Source organism: Chelmon rostratus, chromosome 1, assembly GCF_017976325.1.
Source record: "Chelmon rostratus isolate fCheRos1 chromosome 1, fCheRos1.pri, whole genome shotgun sequence".
NCBI lineage: Eukaryota > Metazoa > Chordata > Actinopteri > Chaetodontiformes > Chaetodontidae > Chelmon > Chelmon rostratus.
The window spans coordinates 6636487-6656260 of record NC_055658.1 but is presented as its reverse complement, the minus strand read 5'-3'; the positions used below and the strand labels follow the sequence as shown (position 1 = coordinate 6656260).

Here is a 19774-nt window from a genome sequence, read left to right as displayed (position 1 = left end):
AGTAACAGAGAAAACGATGCAGGGCACAGCTTAAAAGGAACTATGCCAAATGTTTCAAGTTTTCTTTTAGCTTTTGTTTTCAAGATTTCCTCTGCAATTGTAACCACAGATGGTCTTCCCTTATACCTTCCCCTACAAGAAGTTATTTCCTTTTTACACATAGGGCGCTACTTTTGTGGTGGTGTTTGGTACTTTGCAGACCAAGAAATCTGCTTTGCTGGTGCAGAGTGCACAATGCAGTGGTGAGAGGAGAGGCGTCAACAGGTGGGAGGTTCATTCAAAAGAGGCAGTGCAAAGAGCTGTTGGCATTTTGGTGCGCTGAGAATAGAGATCTTAGTGTCACATCTGTTTGGTTGATTCTGTCAACAAAAGCAAACGAAATACTTAGAGCAAATGAGCAATAACAACATAATAATGCTTAAAACAAAAACGAATGTTTTGAATTGAACACCCCCAATCAGTAGTTGCTTTTCGGTCAACATTCAAAAAATAACTTTTAGGGTGGACTAAGCAGGAACTCTGGAAATCAGTCTATATTTATCATTAAAAAATGAGTTATTTTGTCTGTTTAAATCTCTGCAGCCATCGGAAGTAGGTCCTTTTTATTCCTAAAATGCATTAAGGAGCAAATGCGGCTGTGTCACATTTTAAGATATGAGGCAAACACTTACAAATGGGAAATACAGTCATGACAGTTATGACTGAAATAGCATCGGATTGATGCAATCACAGAAACTTTTTCAGCAAACCCTTTTTATATGCCCCTAACATCATTGTATTACTGAACTGTGTAAAAACTAAATCTGCTTTTGGCTGCAGATATGTAGTGCTGTGTGTTCACATTGTGTCAGTCTGCACCAACAGCATTTCCTGGAGAAGCTGACTCTTCATTTATTGAGCTGTTGCTGTCATGCATGATTGGATTAGCTGTTTAAGAGTGATGAGACCAGGGACGTGACTGATGTGCTGAGAGTGTATGTACAGTGTTAATCACCACACTCTCCCGTCTATATTCACCCAGCTCATTTACACTTATTGTTTTTACATTTTGCAGGTGGTCTACGACACCACTGATCAGCCACTTACAATGCCGTCCTGAGATCCCAGGCGGCTTAGACCGTTCACACCACACATGTGACCCTGACAGCTCACATAATGGTTAGGAGTGACCTCAACAACTCTGAAGGTGTAAATGATCCTGCACGAGGATAAGTGCCTGGGACTCCCCAGCAGTCAGTTAAAATTGAAGAAGCCTCTTGCATGAGAGATGAAATACCTTCAAGAACCTCAAGCAAGTCCAGTTGCCTCTTAGAGCACATGAAGTACCATCAAAGACGTACCACTCTGTGTTTGTTGTTGTTTGCATGATTAAAATAGGTAGTCTTTCACTGTATCCAGTACCTTCAGAACGATGTCTGCTGTGGCTGGCCTTGGCCTTAACATGCTGAGCCTCAAGCTGATCAATAAGAACCTGATTCTCCTGCAAAACCAAAAAGGCCTGCTGTTGTAGCTGATGACTGTGGAGGGAACAAGAGAGAGAGAGAGAACATTTGTCTATGTATCAAGATGACAAATGTTTTACTCAATCTTCACATCATTCTTGAGTTGACATAATGATAGTAAATTAGACACTTTCATTTCATTATTTCACACTTAAGTAACAGACCCAGGGACAGGTAAGGTCATTTTCACTACATAAAAGAGAGGAATGAGTGGTTACCAGTCCTTCTGGCTGACCCCTCCGATCTTTGCAATTTCATCATGGAGTCTCCCATTTTCTTTGATCACCTCCTCTATGTGAACACGCAACCTCTTCACCTCCTCCTGTGGAGGGCAGACAAACACACATGTGGAAGCAAGATAACTTGTTTTAAACTGGAGACAGTAAAACAAAATCAGAGGAAATCTTCTTCATTGCTATCACCCCTCTGCCAAGAATGAAGGATCTCCCAGTGAGACAAATTCCATGGCAGCAAATGCAGCCGGGTATACCAGCTCTGCTGGAGCCTGTACCATGAAGATAAATTAGTGAGTTAGCCAGCTACTGTATCTTAGGGCTTAACTCAAAATTCTCTGGCTCACTTTTAACAGGGGTAGATCACCATGGTAACCTTTGCTGTATGGCTAACCTGCTGGAGCAGGTCAACTTCAGAGGATCAAATGAAAATGCGTCAACAGCTCTCGCGCTAACCAATCAACCAACTGGAAAAAGTGAGTGCTGCTGCCTGCTATTCCAGGCATTCCGTTTCCACCGCAAAATGGAGCACCTAACAAACAGAGGGACAGTTTATGGCGCAAAAGACATAATGACAATTCTTGCTGCATTTTAAGTGTGCATAGTTTCTTTTTGTTCCCAAAGGGATTCCTGACAGTATTGATGCTTGTACACGCTTATCCTATCATAACATGAGGTGACCTGTGACTAATGACAACTGATGATTATGATGTGTTGTCTGTTTCTAGTACAATAATCCAAAAATTGCTAATGAGCTTCCGTGACTAGAATTGCAACATTTCAGTCATATAAACCTCATCAGACATCAGTTACTTTTCTTCTCCTCCTATCACAGTTTCATCTCATATCATATCAAATACTCCACTCATGATTGTGATGATGTTGCCTGTAATTAACAACGCTGCTTGCTTCATTGTACAGGCTCCTGCAAGTGCTGCTGATGGATTTTTTATTTTTTTCCTCAGTGTGGAACTGGATCTAAAATCAAAAACAAAACATAAAACCCTGCACAGGAGTTTTATTCCACAGGTGACAGCACCCTCAACACACTGAGCAATTTTCTACTATTGAATGTAAAGAATTTGTTAAACAGCTAAATCATAACCATGAGCACGAGACACTACACACACTGTTGCTGTTAATGTCTGTATGTCTGCATATCAACCTCAACTTCCAGGCTGTATTAAACATATACAACATTAGCACCAGCTTTCAGAAACACACTGTCACTAGCACCACCAATTGTATTGATCCCATGCAATGCGTATTTCCAACGCAGCACAACAGAAGGGGCTGCTTGTGTTAGATTCACCTGAACAATTAGATTACAGATGATTGAGTGGATAATAAGAAGAAGCCCATTCATATGCATAGAATCTCTCTCTCTCTCTCTCTAACACACACACACACACACACACACACATTACCTCAGTGGTTTGCAGAAGTTTATCGTTCTCATTCATCCTGTCTTCATAGGCCAGCAGAAGAGGAGATAAATACTTCATGTCAAGCTACAAAAAAGGGAAAAGAGAAATGATCCAAATTAGCTACAACATCACAACATCGACACAATGACATCATCACATTTCTACTGTAGCTCCTATCGTGTAAATCCTGCAAATCCTACCATGGTGAAGGGAAGACCCTCCATACTGCTGTACGTGCCTCTGACTGGCTTACCTTGATATTCCCTTACCCTAACCCTAACCGATTATCACTCCTCATGCGGTGCCTAACATACTCATGCCTACACCATACCAACCCAACCAACGAAGGCAACAAGTACTAGCCAATCAGGGCTAGAGTAAGACGTGTCATCCCTTCACCATAGCAGGATTCGTAATTTAACACACCTCACAATGACATCTGTAGTGTTCTACTATAGCTCATAATGTAATCCACAGAATTATGACAAGACTACTGTTCTACTATAACTCACAGTGTCATCACCAACATCACTAGAATTATGACATCGCAATTGTTCTGTAGCTTAAAATGACATCACTAATTATACTGTGGCTCTTATATGGTTATATCGCTTGTGTTCTACTATAGCACACAATTACATCAGTGCAGTTCTACCTTTTCTCACAATAACATCACAAGTTCTACTTCAGCTGTCATAGACATCACTAGAGTTTAAAAATAGCTTCCATTATAGATCTCAATGATTTAATCACTTGAATTCTATTGTAGCTCACAATGTAATCATCATGTTTGTAATGTAGGTGACTTCTGAGTTCTTCCAAAATGACATCATCAGTGTTGTAATGTGGCTTCCATTGGCATCACTACAGTTCTACTGTAGCTCTAAAAGACATCACTACAGTTCTAGTGTAGCTCTGAATGACATCACTAATGTTCTACTGTATCTTACAATAACATCATCAGTGGTGTACTGTGGCTCACAATTTCATCACTACATATCTACTGTAATTCACATTGGGAGGGTTTAAATGTGCACTAGCAAACCTGTTTAGTCTTACAAATTAGTTTTTTGTAGTATCCTGATTATGTCTTTTGAACAATTGAACATCATATCCTGGTTTCAGAAGCCTGGAAAAGCCTTTATCCTAAAAAACGCCTATAGACATCTTGTCCAGGTTTCTGAGCATTCTTTATTATACAGAACATAATGACTGAGATGGTGAGAAATCAAGACACAACAGCACACAGATGATCAGAAACCTTGATACTGACTCATGTATACAGGGATATTAATAACCAGGTTTCTCATGTTCCACATAAACATGTCCAGAATAAGATCAAAACCAGGATACTAATGTGCATGTAAACACAATCAATGACATCACTAGATTTCTATTATAGCTCTCAGTGACAGCACTGGAGTTCTACTATAGCTTTTAACATTACCAGGGTATTGTATCATTCTGCCATATTAGAAAAGATTTACAGATTAAACTAGACAGCGATGGTAAACAGACTGGTTAGCTAAATTAGCCACATCAACCAGCCATAAGGATAGACTGTTGTTCTGCCATACTGAGTAATGCACAGCTATATATGGATACTGACCAGCCAGGGAGGAGGAGACCCTGTCTTTGGCAAGCCACTGATTCTGGAGCTCTGGATGGGACACAGTAAGAAAGAGAAAGAAATTAACTTTAGCCGTTTAGGTCAATGTAAAAGATGTTGTACATTCTGCTGCTTCCTGTGTACAGTTGCTTGATGGATTTCACAAGGAGGCTATTGGAATACTTTCAATAGCAAAGAAAATTACTGTTTGTTGGTGACACCAATTGACTTTGAATGCTGTCTTTCTATTGTTCACAGGTGGAGTAACAATGACTTTGTGGAACCTAATGAGGACTCAAATAAAGAATAAACACAATTGTATTACAACAGAATGATGATGATTAAGTGAATTACAGTAAGTGCACTCAACCATGAGGACACAACCCTGAAATTGCAAGAATTGCAGGATGCCAGTACATCAGCTTCATCCAATATGCTGAACTGCTTCAAGTGCTACATATTAAAGCAATATGTTTTTTTTATCTGTTTTTTCTAGGCGCAGTCTGAGTAGATGAGATATGTAGATGGGTTTCTGGGGTCCTCCTGCCAATGACGAGCTCATTCCACCATTGTGGAGCCAGGAAAGCAAACACTTGTGATTTGTTCACTTATGTTTGTTAATGTTTAGGTTATCTATAGAAACAGTGAAATGTTAAGTTCTAGCTTGGCTAATTGAACTGATTCAGATTTATCTCTTTATGTTGCATTATTCTACCATAAAGCTAATTCCTAATGGTTTCCATTTTCTCTTCCTTTCACAAGCCACACTTCAGCTGTCAGTAATGAGGGCGAGCAGCTACAGAGGAAGCAAACTGGTAGTGATGAGAGCATGAGATCTCTTGGTGTGCAGACACAGCATGAGGTAGCCATGATTAATACCACAGGCCAGCTACCTTCTGCAGTGTAACACACAAGACAGAATAGACAGACAGCCACAGACAGGAACAAGAAACTCCCTTAGTGCAACAAATCAGATGGAAAGACAGACAAAAAGAAAGCCTTATTTCGCTCACCAGGGTTCTGGATCAATGGCGGATTTCTATCTTAAAGGCTGGGTTACAAAGATTTTTTTTTTTGTCCAGTGCAAAAGCTTTGACTATAAAGTGATGTACTGGCAATAGATTCTGTATAGAAGCTGATTAAATTAGACTGAGGGGAGTGGGTGATAAAAAGATTATAGTACAGAATAAAACAAATTTCTCCTGGTGGTGAACAGAGCAGAGAGTACAGTAGAATACAAACAACTGTTTTCACTTAATCCTGGCAACTTGAGCTGGAGTAGGAGAGGCTGATTGATAAGAGAAATTTTCCTGGTGTAATTCGCTTACAATATTCTACAGGTAAGCTTTATTAAGGCTGGCTACACTGGCCTCCTAACAAAATTCTCTTGAGCACGGTATGTGCCTATAAATATTTCATGTGGGCAAGTTACAGGACAGTCTTTAACTGACCGAGATACACGAATGTGCTTCCATAAGAAAGTCTCACAACATTCTGTACCAAATACACCAAATACAGTCAAACATAAGACCAGCAATGTATAAAATGAGGTAATACTTAAAAAGCAGAGGTGTTATCTTGTAGCTTGTCATACCTCCTGTTTGGACAACGGTCTGAAGCAGGTTTGGTATCGACTCAGCTCCACATTCAGACGGTGAACTGTCAGTTTGAGGGCGTCATTTTCATCCACCAGCTCCTGGGCATGTTGCCTCAAATTCTGTAGCTCTGCCTGGCTGCCTGTAAGCACAGCACACCAGGTTGTAGATATTTTTGAGCCATTAAATAATGCTCTTATTCGGAATACCATGATAGTTGAAGAGAATGCACTAGAATAATTCATCAATCTCTAAAAAATTACAATACATCGTAAAAAAGACGTGTCAAAGTCATGATTTTAGTGGCCTTACAATATACAACACAATAGCCAAAGTCATTCTTATATTTTCAGGAGGAAGGAACCGAGAGGACTGGTGAAACCTAAGTTAAAGAGTACAGGATGGTGAGGTCTTTCTTCTGTCAGGAAGGTGGGGACTTAAGGGGAAACTAGGAGGGGAACTAAGAGGGGAACTAGGGGTTGAACCCAAATGCAGACAAACAAAGGGGACGTAAACTATGGATTCCAATTAATAAATGAATTTATTAAACACAAACCTAATTCAACATAAACCAAATCTCGGGGAAAACACAACTAACTTGGAACAAGACACTTAGGACACAGACGAGACTAGCAACTGATGTTAACATAAAACATGGCATGACTAAGACAATGCAAGAACACACATACATGAAACATGACAAAACTAAAACACTATGGCTACAAAACTAGAAAACCAAAAACGCTCCTGAAAGGAGGAAAGCACAAAGGGCTATGAAAAAAAGGGAACTGACCAACTGAAAGAACTAGATATGAAAAACTAACTCAAAATATCTTCCTAGAAAATGGAGAAACTAAAATCTAAATAACAAACGTAGTCAAACAGAAAATCACTCTTACAAGAGGCAAACAAATCGGCAAGGCTATAACTATGAAAGGAAAATGGAAACTAGATTATTAAGGTTACAAACAAATATCAGGAAAGGACTATGGGTTGGAAACTCAACTAACGCAGACAACACAAGGATGGTGGAGCACTAACATAAAACAAGGCCTAAACAGGAACAAAGACAAGAACAAGACAAGAAACAAACTTACGGGAATTGTGGCAAACAAAGGACAGAGATAAACCAAGGAGACAATCACACAATCCACGGCACAGACATGAAGAAAAACAACAAAGAACACTCACTTACAGGCTAGGGCTATATCAAGGAATCATGGGCTACAAGAATACATGGGCTTGGCAAGAGACATAGACAAGGTAGTGTTGACGACGACCCGACAAGGACAAAGGGGAAGACACGGACTTAAATACACTAGGGAGGAACACTAATGAGACACAGGTGGAAACAATCTGACAATCACACAGGAGGGAAAACACAGGAAGTAAAGCAACCCAAAGACACAAGACATGAACCTTCAAAATAAAACAGGAAGTAACCAAAACCAGGCAAAGACAAGACACAATGGGAAGCTTAACAAAATACAAACAAGACATGGCAAGGATAGAGACAAATACAAAACATGGCATGACTGAGACAAAAGTAACTAAATGAGGCAATGGCAAGAATCAACAAGAGAAACTAAACAAAAACGCCGTGCATGGCACGGGTCATGACAGAACCCCCCCCTTAAGGGACAGATTCCAGATGTCCCAACATGAACAAAAACAAGAGTCCAAAAAGTTCAAATCCAGCAGGGTGGGTGGAGGGGGATCTGGAGGAGGGACTTAAAGTCACTCTGAGGCAAAGTCCAAGAAGTCCAAAAGTCCAAATCAAACAGGGTGTGTGGAAAGAGATCTGGAAGAGGAGCTTAAAGTCAATGCTGAGGCAAAGTTTTTCTGGAGGTCTGGCCAGTGGCCAAAAACCAAGGCGAAGACCCTCTGGAGGTCTGACAGGTGTCCAAAGGCCGAGGCGTAGACCCTCTGGAGGTCTGACAGATGGCCAAAGGTCGAGGCGAAGACTCTCTGGAGGTCTGACAGGTGACCAAAGACCACGGCGAAGACGAAACCCCTCTAGAGGCCGGCAGCGAAGGCGAAACCCCTCTGGAGGCCGGCGGCGAAGGCGAAACCCCTCTGGAGGCCGGCGGCGAAGGCGAAACCCCTCTGGAGGCTGGCGGCGAAGGCGGAACCTCCCTTGAGGCCAGCAGCAAGGGCGGAACCTCCCTTGAGGCCAGCAGCGAGGGCGGAACCTCCCTTGAGGCCCGCGACGTCCAACACAGCTGGAAGCTGGCGATGAAGCCACAGGACAGGAGGCCGGCGTCGGGAGCACCGGGCTGGGGACCGGCAGCAAGGCAGCAGGACAGGAGGCCGGCAACAAGGCAGCAGGACAGGAGGCCGGCAACAAGGCAGCAGGACAGGAGGCCGGCAACAAGGCAACAGGACAGGAGGCCGGCAACAAGGCAACAGGACAGAGGGCCGGCAACATGGCAACAGGACAGGGGGCCGGCAACATGGCAGCCGGACAGGGGGCCAGCAACATGGCAACAGGACAGAGGGCCGGCAACATGGCAACAGGACAGAGGGCCGGCAACAAGGAGGACTGTAATCCTGGTCGAGGTGGTCGCTGCAGCTCCGGTTCAGAAGGCTGCGGCGGCGGCAGCAACTCGAGGTCAGAAGGTGGCGGCGGCAGCAGCAGCGGCGGCCGCACCAGCTCAGGCGGCGGCGGCAACAGCAGCAGCAGCAGCTTGAGGACAGGAAGCAGCGGCCGCACCAGCAGCTCGAGGTCAGGGGGCAGCAGCTCAGGTTCAGGAGACGGCAGCATCGGCTCTGGTGGCAGCACCAGCTCAGACGGCGGCGGCAGCAACGGCTCTGGCGTTGGCGCCTGCGGTTCTGGAACTGGCGGCGGCGGAGGCAGCAGCAGCGGCTCAGGCAGCGGCGGCTGGGGCCCAGACTCTGGCTCTGGCGTCAGCGTTGGCGGGGGAAGCAGCAGCGGTTCTGGTGGCGGCGGCAGCAACGGCTCTGGCGGCAGCACCAGCTCAGCCGGCAGCGGCAGCAACGGCTCCGGCAGCAACGGCTCCGGTGTTGGCGGCAGCGGCTCTAGAACTGGTGACAGCGGCGGCAGCAGCGGCAGTGGCACTGAAGACGACGGGAGGCTAGCAGACTGCTGGCTAACCGACCCCTTCGGTCGTCGGGATCTCCGCTTCCTCCTTGAAGGTGCTGGCTGGGTTGCGGGGGGTGAGGGCAACTCAGGCACTGGAGACGACGGGGGGCTAGCAGGCTGGCTAGCCGACACCTTCCGTCGTCGGGATCTCCGCTTCCTCCGTGCAGGAGGGTCGGGAATCGGCGGAAATCCCCAGAATCTGGCACCTGGGATATAGTCCTCATCAGAGCTGTAGAGGGGGTCAGCTCTGTACAAAACCTGAGGCGGGCGGTTCTTCCCCGAGGAGGATCTTTGGAAAACCACCGGAGGTCCCCAGTATGGAACATCCAGGAGGTCATCTAAGTCTAACTCAGAGTCGGACGAGAAACTTATGTCCGCTGGGTTCATACTGGTCGGGTCGTTCTGTCAGGAAGGTGGGGACTTAAGGGGAAACTAGGAGGGGAACTAAGAGGGGAACTAGGGGTTGAACCCAAATGCAGACAAACAAAGGGGACGTAAACTATGGATTCCAATTAATAAATGAATTTATTAAACACAAACCTAATTCAACATAAACCAAATCTCGGGGAAAACACAACTAACTTGGAACAAGACACTTAGGACACAGACGAGACTAGCAACTGATGTTAACATAAAACATGGCATGACTAAGACAATGCAAGAACACACATACATGAAACATGACAAAACTAAAACACTATGGCTACAAAACTAGAAAACCAAAAACGCTCCTGAAAGGAGGAAAGCACAAAGGGCTATGAAAAAAAGGGAACTGACCAACTGAAAGAACTAGATATGAAAAACTAACTCAAAATATCTTCCTAGAAAATGGAGAAACTAAAATCTAAATAACAAACGTAGTCAAACAGAAAATCACTCTTACAAGAGGCAAACAAATCGGCAAGGCTATAACTATGAAAGGAAAATGGAAACTAGATTATTAAGGTTACAAACAAATATCAGGAAAGGACTATGGGTTGGAAACTCAACTAACGCAGACAACACAAGGATGGTGGAGCACTAACATAAAACAAGGCCTAAACAGGAACAAAGACAAGAACAAGACAAGAAACAAACTTACGGGAATTGTGGCAAACAAAGGACAGAGATAAACCAAGGAGACAATCACACAATCCACGGCACAGACATGAAGAAAAACAACAAAGAACACTCACTTACAGGCTAGGGCTATATCAAGGAATCATGGGCTACAAGAATACATGGGCTTGGCAAGAGACATAGACAAGGTAGTGTTGACGACGACCCGACAAGGACAAAGGGGAAGACACGGACTTAAATACACTAGGGAGGAACACTAATGAGACACAGGTGGAAACAATCTGACAATCACACAGGAGGGAAAACACAGGAAGTAAAGCAACCCAAAGACACAAGACATGAACCTTCAAAATAAAACAGGAAGTAACCAAAACCAGGCAAAGACAAGACACAATGGGAAGCTTAACAAAATACAAACAAGACATGGCAAGGATAGAGACAAATACAAAACATGGCATGACTGAGACAAAAGTAACTAAATGAGGCAATGGCAAGAATCAACAAGAGAAACTAAACAAAAACGCCGTGCATGGCACGGGTCATGACATCTTCAACATGAGTTAGACTCCCCATGTGGTCTGCTGACTGTCTCTGAACCTTAACCTACGAGAGGAAAACAGAATTTCACCTTTGGGGTATAATAAAAAGTAGATAATCAAATATTCACTAGGTGAAAATGGCAGTAAAACTCCAGTACTTTTCCATACCGCTTTTTCTTACCCACCAGGAGGTCAGCATGTCTTACCACCAAGCCAACCTGCTACCCATTAAAACTGCAAATTGTTCCCTTTTTTTCCTTTTTATGTTTCATTACTCATCCTCTTCCTGTCATCATGCTGCAGAGGTGCTGTGCAGCTCAAGGATCAGAGCCATATCTACTCACAGCACCATCTCTAGCTCCCTCCTTTCACCCTGCACATGCATCTGTTGTGACTCACTGCTTCCTTCCCTCTCTGTATTAACCATTTCCTTTATCCCTTTTACCATTACTCGTTTCTTTCACTATTTATTATCTTTCTCCTTCCCCTCGTTCTCTTCTCTGTGTCCTGCTGTATTGCCAGTGGCTCGTACACTCTACCTGCAGATGACCTCAGGTTTGAGGACGCCTGGCTGTGACTGATCTCCTGTTCCAGCCGTTGCAGTCTCTCCTCCAGTAGCTTTTGTTCATCTACCATCCTTGTGTTCTTCTTTGGCAGGGCCGACACTACCTCCCTCTGCTCCTCACTGAACGCCTTGCTGGGCTCTGGAGACAGTTGGGTGAGATGTTTGGTGTTTTTGGCTTTGCTGTGTTGGCTGGGGTGGTTGGTGGGTGGTGTGGCTGAAATAGGGAAGGTAAATACTTTCAACGGCAGTAAATATAAATAGTATAAATAGAACAAAAGGTGGAATTGCAATGCATTCCTAAAAGTGTCTCATGTCTCAATGCTCAATTTATTTAATTCCATACAATTTATGGGAAAAAACAAGTATCTCATTTAGCCATTACACCAACATAGAAATTTGTGTGCGAAACAATAAATAATTTTTTAACACTTGTAACACTAACTGTGTTGCCCTTTCTCAAAGTTAGACAGAAAACATAGGCACAAATGCAGAAATCCAAACAGCAACATAACAAGCTAAAGAAGTCAGTAGGCAGAGTGGTAGAGGGTGAAAAGTTGAGTGATCAACAGTATGCTCAGTCTATTATCAAAGTCTGCCTTGCCGATAGGTAGCATATTGAAGTCCTTAACTGCTACCAAACAAAAGCTCAGTGGTATGCAGAACACCTTTACATCTAACATTATACATGCTTGCATTTTCAAGGAGTATATTCTTTTACATCTGAAACCTGAAATGCTGCCTCTCATTTGAGGTTTTGAAATTAAACAGCATGCTACAGTATGTAGATACCCTCAAATAGAACATGCTTGCTACTACAGTACATAAAGCTGAATATATCTTGCTTACACTACATGCTGGTTATGTATACCTTAGTGTGCCGCAAAGATACATAGGTGTCATGAAGAAATAATACAGGATAAAGTGCATTAGATACAGACTATAAATATATAATATTAAAATTCTTTAATTGCCATCAGAAAAAGCTTTTCTTCTTTCTTTCATCTTGAGCACAGAGAGAGGGCAGTATGACCAGTCTACAGTAGTGTGCAGTGTTAGCACTGGAACCGGTTAACTGTGGTATAAACTAGGTAGGTACCATAAAGTATGTAATGGCTGACTGTTTAGCATGCATTACACTTACAGATTTGACATACGTATTGCATGAAGGTTTAACAGTTTACAGTTTAACTGTACCTACAGTGAGTGGACTGGTGAGAGCTAGGTCTGCTGCAGTCTGAATAGGGCAGATTACAGCACAAGGAAAAGCGAGTGGATTGGCTTATTTTAAGTTCAATATACAGAGAGGGGAACTAAGGAAATCAAGTTATCATTTATCAAGTCTTGAGCACAAAACCCCCCAAAACTTTAGGACTCACATCTACAAGGCACTACTTCTTTCTGACTTCCAGGGCTCTTCCTGATAGAGGCTTTCTTCTTGGAAGACTCACTGCTGGCTTCAGGAGACTGGACATTGGTTTCCTCTGTTAAATCTGAGAGGTAAGAAAAATCACGCCATCATTAAATGAATACAAAGAAGCAGTACTGAGTCCTGTGTGCTTGATTATATTACCCAATTTTGTGATGAACTACAGTCTGTAAAAGTCTGTAAGAGTGACTTTCAGCCATGCCACCCATCCAAAGCACCGACCCCGCCAAGCAACCCAGCAATCCAAAACCCCAAAAGACCTCATCCAGCTCTCTCCAGAGACCAGCAAGGCATACAGTGGAGTGCAGGCTGCCACAAAGAGGAATATAAGGATGGTAGCTTGAATGTGTTACTTTACAACACAGCCAGCTGTTAATTTTGGTATTTCCTGTTTTATGTTAAGAGTTTTCCTCGTGTGTCATCTTTTTCTTTACTTCCTGTGATTTCCCACCTTTTGTGATGTTGATTTGTTTCACCTGTCCCTCATTAGTCTTTCCTATGTAGTGTATTAAAGTCTGTGTTTTCCCTCAGTCTGTGGCAGTTTGTCTTTGTACCTTGTGCATCAAGCGTTCCAGTCTTTTCCAGTGTGTTTTGGACCATTGCTTTGTTTCCCTGGACCTTGATTTTTTTTGGACATTTTGACCCTTGCCTGCTTCACCATCCCATTGGACTTCTGTTTATTGCACCTTTTTTCAAATAAATCATTTGAATTGCACCAGCTCTGCATCTGTAGTCTTCATTTGGGTCCATGCCCTAGTATTCCTTGTTCCCCAGTTTGCACCAGTGTGACAGTATATACAATTTAGTGATTAAAGTAGGAGGATTTTAAGGACACATAATTTTAATTGAGCCCCAACAAAACTATAAAGAGGCTTTCCATCTAGCTGAAATGATGTAAGGCTACATTATGGCTGTTATGAAACATTGGTTGAATAAAAGCTGTATCTTCCTCCTTTGATAAAAGCAAAGCAGCCATACGTGGTGCAGCCGAGTCTCACCATTCTCTCCTTTTTCTTGGTATGGGAGAAATTTCTAAAATCAGTTTGCATGTCTCGTTATATTACTCACTCTTTAAATACACAAGTGTGAAACTCTGTTAGATACTTTGGTAGCCACTGGTGGTGGAAGCTCGGTGGCACTGCTATTTACTGACATCCAACATAACGTTAATGTTACCTCCTCCTCTTCACATCAGTGGTTACAACCAGCAGGAGAACTGGTGACGTTACGTTGATAAACATATAAATGGTGATATGGTTTTAATTTTTATACTGTAGTGACTATGTTGATGCTGAGTTCCTACAGTCTCTGGATGAACAAAACAGTCAGTACTGACTGTACTGACAGATTATAAGTTAGCTGCTACCGCGTTCATATACTCGTGTCCTATCTGCCAACACCAGTGTCCACCCATCTCCCATTCAGAATGAAGTTAGTACCTGGAGAAGGCACTCTTCTGCCAGACATCTGATTTGGCTGGAGTGCACCGGTCTGGAAGACAGACAGGCAAAACAGACAGGCAGTCAGACAGATAATGACTAAGTCTTTCCAAAAAGATTTCCAACGTCCCGCTGCCTGGATCGCTCTTAAGCAAGGCTATTTCAGACACGACAGCGTTTATTGTCATCGTCAAATTGTGCACAATAAGATCTTGTCAGTGTGCTTACTGTTGCGAATCTTTAGACACACATTAAAGCAACATGAATGAGTCACAGTGGTGAGCATGGAATCACTACTATCATTGTTTAGGTACGCCTCACACAGTCTAATGACAGTCCTGCAATAAATCCTCCCTTGTGAAAGTTACAATGTTCAGTTTTTGTTGAAACTGCTTTAGAGAGTTGTTGATTCAACTGTATGGACACTTTGGTGTTTAACTGCAATTCTTGACACAGAGGTGCTTCTGTTATTCAGCCTAACCTAAATGGAGTGGACAAAAAAATAGGAACACCTGTTATTTTTAGCTAGGTATACCCAATAAACTGGCAACTATATTCCTGTGTGCTGATAAAACAATTCAGCTAACTTTAAGTGGTGACTGTTGTGATTAAAGCACCAGGCAGCTAGACTGTGTGATAGCCTGGAAAAACAGCTGACAGGGGTAAATAGACCTTACTGGGACAATTATAGGTTAACAACAAAAAGTAGAAGTATACAGGACAAGGACATGAATAGAACAATATCCCAAAGTCTGTGAGAGCAGACTCTTGGGATATTGTTCTCTATCCCTCTCAGCAACTGTACAAATCACATATCTACAGTACAAGATCCAACATATAAACATTACCCTTATGCCCTGTACAACTGTGCCTTCTAGTGGATCAGACTGGTATCACAATACCCACACTTGGCTGCAGAAAAATCGCAACTGATCCAACTATACAAAATCTGCAATAATACACACATTCAAAATAGACTAATTTTTGTCAAAGCAGAAATTCTGACTTGTGACAGCAGGAAAAAGCACAGATACCATATTATCAGTGTCTCAGTGGGTCATTCCAGCGGCCCAGGAACTGGTTCACCTAAATGTAATGAATGTCATTATTGTGGTTATAAATTACACCTGTGCTGTTCCTGCTCTAAAAATGTATGTCCTATAATGGGTCTATCTGCTCTAGTCTCTGCTGCCCACTAAGCAACTTCAGCTGGAGGTTAACTAGTTCCTCTGGTATTTAAAAAGTCATTTACACATCACAGTAGAATCTCACCTTAGGTTTTAGTGGCATGGCATAGACAGGTTCTGCAATTGAACAGTTCTCCTGTCTGTCCAGAGTTTGGTAAACATGTTCTTCCCTGTCCTCTTCATTCTCCAGCTCATGTTCCTTGTCTTCCAACTCCTCCTCTGAGTGCTCAGGGGAGGACAGGCGTGGACGGCAGGCCAAATCCTCTGACCATCTGTCTCTGAGGAAGGTAAGAAAGTAATATATCAAAATATCAGTGGAGAAAGGTTAGTTATATCTTATTAATATCTTATTAGGGGGGATAGTAATACCTGTTTAACTTCTGCAATAGGCATTTTTCACAGCAGACATTTTGACTTGTCGTAGTAGAAAAAGCACTGGTGTTACTAGTAACCTTAATAATGGGTCCGTTCTATTCAAGTGTCCTAGTAAGCCATGACATTGAGACTGTATGCCGGCATGCACAATACCAGGACCCTGAAATCAAAAAAGCTAAATGGAATTTAGCCATTACTCATTTATTATTTAGACCTGTGCTTTTTCTACTGACATGACAAAATGTCTTTTGTTAAAACGCCTACTTGGAAAATTGCTACAAAAAAAAAAGAAAAGAAAAAATACAGGATTTTAAGTCTCACTGCAGGATTAGATGTCACTCTGCATTCTGTGTCCTGCAGCACCAGGGCACATATTGATGAAAAAAAGATTACTGAAACCAGGAGAAAATCCAGGTCTATATTTTCAATATATTGAGAGAAACTGAAAATAAAATATTTTTGTGGAAATAATGTTTACATTTTTTTTACTTACTTTACTTTTACTACTTACAAGGTCACAGCCCATATTTTACAGACATGTCTTTTGCTCTTGTAAGTCCAGATCCTAGAGTTTTCACCTTGAGAGAGCTAAAAAAATAATAATAACTTTACTGCTACTCCCAAAGTAGGACCAATCCTTTGCCATTTTGGTCCATTTTCTACTGTGACACACTTGATAAACACAGCCCCAGGTCAGCTTTGATCTTGGAGTCTCCTCTTGTAGTTAGAATCGTCACAAAGCTTGTGACAATACTGGTGTATTTCCCAGAAGGAGTATACCTGGTGTAAAGTGCTGTGCTGATGTTTGGTTCGGATGCAAAGGACTCTGACTGGCCACTCTCAGAGAAAGACCTCGGCCGGGCAGGAGGGATGGCCCATGTCTGTCCAGTGAGTGAAGAAGACAAGATGGCTGCTGCTAAGGCTGATCTGAGGGTGGAAAAATGCACTTCATGTGAGTAAAGACAGAGACTTTGTGTAATATAAGCACCAGATATGCACGTTGCTTATCATACGAGAATGTCAAGTCATAGTTTATGTCCTTCTGTTATTCAGCCTAACCTAAATGGTTAGGCTGAATAACATAGTTTATGTCCTATGTTGGTAGTGATGTGATAAGGAAGCATCTCCCTTAATTTCCCTAAAAAAGTCTGACAGTATTGTTTTTCACACTAAAGGACAACAACCCTCCAAACCAGATACAGCATGTTGAGCAAACAAAAAGGAAAAAAAAAAACTCTATCAATTAATTTCATGGTGAGGTGAAAATTTCATGATGGGGATTCGTGATGAATTAATTGATTGTATGTCTACATGCACACTAATATTCCACCATTATTCTGAATATGACAATATTACGCATTCTATCCAAGTAACGTAAACAGCATATTCCATTTGGATATTCTGAATTAGACCTTGTTCCGAATGTAATATTTTCTGATTAAGACATGTGGGATATGCTGACATTATTCAGGGTTTACGAGTAGTCTTCAGACATGTACACAGCGCATTATGGTCAGCTCTGTGCATTGCCTAGCCAGCAGTTTGCAGGCTGGGGTAGACATGCAGGTACAAAAGAAAAGACCACATTTATGTTCAGAGGAAGAAACACATGTGCTTTTTAGCAATACAAAAGACTTCCACATTATTTACAGCATAATATTTATCGGAGTATGCACCGCTGTATGTGAACAGGAATATTGGTGGAATATTCATTTTCATTTTCCTTTGCCATGTAAACAGCTCAGTAGGAATATAGCCTTTTTGGAATAAAGGTAAAAAAAAACAGATTATTTTGTGCATGTAAAAATGACAGTGAAAACTCCTACAGGATGAGTCCAGAATTCAGTTTTCTACCATATTTCAATGTCTGTGGACAGCATGAAGTCACCCTTAGGTTGCTACTCTAGGGTAAATGTTGCTGAGGTAACCTGTAGCGATTATTGCCCATCAGTTGGCCAAAGGTTTACCCATGAAAGACCAAGATCAAGAGGGAAAACAGAAGCTGTGTTTCCTCTTAATTAATACAGCAGTTGTGTACAACCCCTGCTTTTTACTACCGCAAATGATGCACATAATTTAACCAGGTGTGGATGAGATCAGTTCTTATTGAAACTCACAAACAGTGCACAGGTCAAACATCACAAAACAGTGGTTCAACAGCAAACAGTGTCAGAGGAAACACCGCAAAACGAAAGGATGTTGGATGAAGAGTGTTAGATACCTGGGTCTCTCAGGTGAGGGGTCTGGGCTGCGTGGGGGCGGGGTACGAGGGACTGCAGGCTTGGGAGCAATGGAGGCAGCAGGGATCAGACCATGAGCTATATGCTTCTACATAACACACACAGATGAAGGTTCGGGAGAGGGTTAGCATCGCATAGACGTAAAACACATGAACACACATAATGTTGGGGCTATGACAATGAGGAGGCTTTAAGTAAGTGTATGAAAAACTGTTTAAGACGAGGGGTTGAGGGAAGTCATAGAGGCTATATGTGGAAGGGTAAAAAGGATGATTACAGAGTCACATCATGGCCACTTGATCAACGAGATACCAGACATTTAAGTGTTCAAGCAACAGCCTGGTACAGCAGTCGACTTTTTCTACCGCCACTGTGGCTCAGTTATAACGGTGCTTCAACAGACTTTCCATGAAGCAGCAGAGAAGTAGTATGCAACAAATCAGTCCGTTTACTCGCTGTTTCCATTTTGATCAACAAAAATAACAACCGTACACGACAAAACGTAATCGGGTTACAAAACTGTCGTAACTTAACGTTAGCTTTAATAATTCTGGAATTACTTGGCTTTCGCTAACGCTAAGCATTAAGAGACGTTATCTACCCAATTACCGAGTTTCAATGGCAACTAACCTGGTTTACAGGTTAATGTTAGCTAAATGGAAAAACGGCATGTAGCTAAGACAAACGATTAGCTAGCTAGAAATAGGAAAATGTACACTTATTTTGTAAAAGATGTGAAACTTACAAACTCCTTGTCTTTCTCCCTCCTGAAGCCGAATTTTAACATAGCGGTAGTAGAAAAATATATATTTTTATAGCCTTTACTAGCAGTTAAAGTTATGTTTCAATTTAGGCAACCCGTCTGACTCGTTCACTGACCGTCCTTTTGGTCAAATAGCATCGGCAAATGTTACTTTTCATTGTGTTTCAAATTATCTACCTCTTTTACCCTAAAACTCGGCTCGGCTAAACGAGCAAGCTAGTCAACAGGCTGACGGCTTGCAGGGTCGTCGTATCTAGACGCTTCACCACAAGACGGGACCTCGCTACAAACGTAGTGCTGATTGGGTAAAAGTAAGACGAGAAGCCAATCAGCATCAGCTATCATGCACTTAGCAACGACGTCCTTTTGTCCTGCAGCCAAGCCAACAGGGGGCGATGTCGTTCTATTTAATGATCAACTGTCCCTTACTGTCTGTCAGTCAGCACGCACGAAGAGATCCTTTTTCCTTCTCTTTCTTTCATCGATAAAGGAACTCAACCATTTCTCATACATGCAGTATAAAGCATACAATACATATTAAGTTTAACGTGTCGCCTGAAATAATATTTTAGTTATACCTTTTAAAGTACACACACCAGATGATAATGGAGTTTTCAGGGAAAACACATTCAGTCATCATATCTAGCATCGACTTTAAATATCCGCCTGTCCTGTGCAGGTTGATCGTCATAATATACTTTTCAGTCCTGTT

General features: G+C 42.3%; 1 protein-coding gene across 1 annotated transcript in view; it reads right to left on the bottom strand.

Annotated features, from left to right (window-relative positions):
• The window catches only part of cep89 (centrosomal protein 89), a 58268-nt gene extending 38992 nt beyond the window's left edge, over positions 1 to 19276 (bottom strand). The window contains exons 1-12 of the mRNA XM_041935058.1: positions 19045 to 19276; positions 18281 to 18387; positions 16840 to 16986; positions 15770 to 15962; positions 14498 to 14549; positions 13009 to 13122; positions 11607 to 11846; positions 6366 to 6508; positions 4772 to 4822; positions 3163 to 3246; positions 1721 to 1824; positions 1402 to 1517 (exon numbers count right to left, since the gene is read on the bottom strand). Of these exons, the coding sequence (XP_041790992.1) occupies positions 1402 to 1517; positions 1721 to 1824; positions 3163 to 3246; positions 4772 to 4822; positions 6366 to 6508; positions 11607 to 11846; positions 13009 to 13122; positions 14498 to 14549; positions 15770 to 15962; positions 16840 to 16986; positions 18281 to 18387; positions 19045 to 19086 (1393 nt within the window). The 5' untranslated portion in view covers positions 19087 to 19276. The remainder of the gene's footprint in view (positions 1 to 1401; positions 1518 to 1720; positions 1825 to 3162; positions 3247 to 4771; positions 4823 to 6365; positions 6509 to 11606; positions 11847 to 13008; positions 13123 to 14497; positions 14550 to 15769; positions 15963 to 16839; positions 16987 to 18280; positions 18388 to 19044) is intronic.
• Positions 19277 to 19774: the final 498 nt, after the last annotated feature.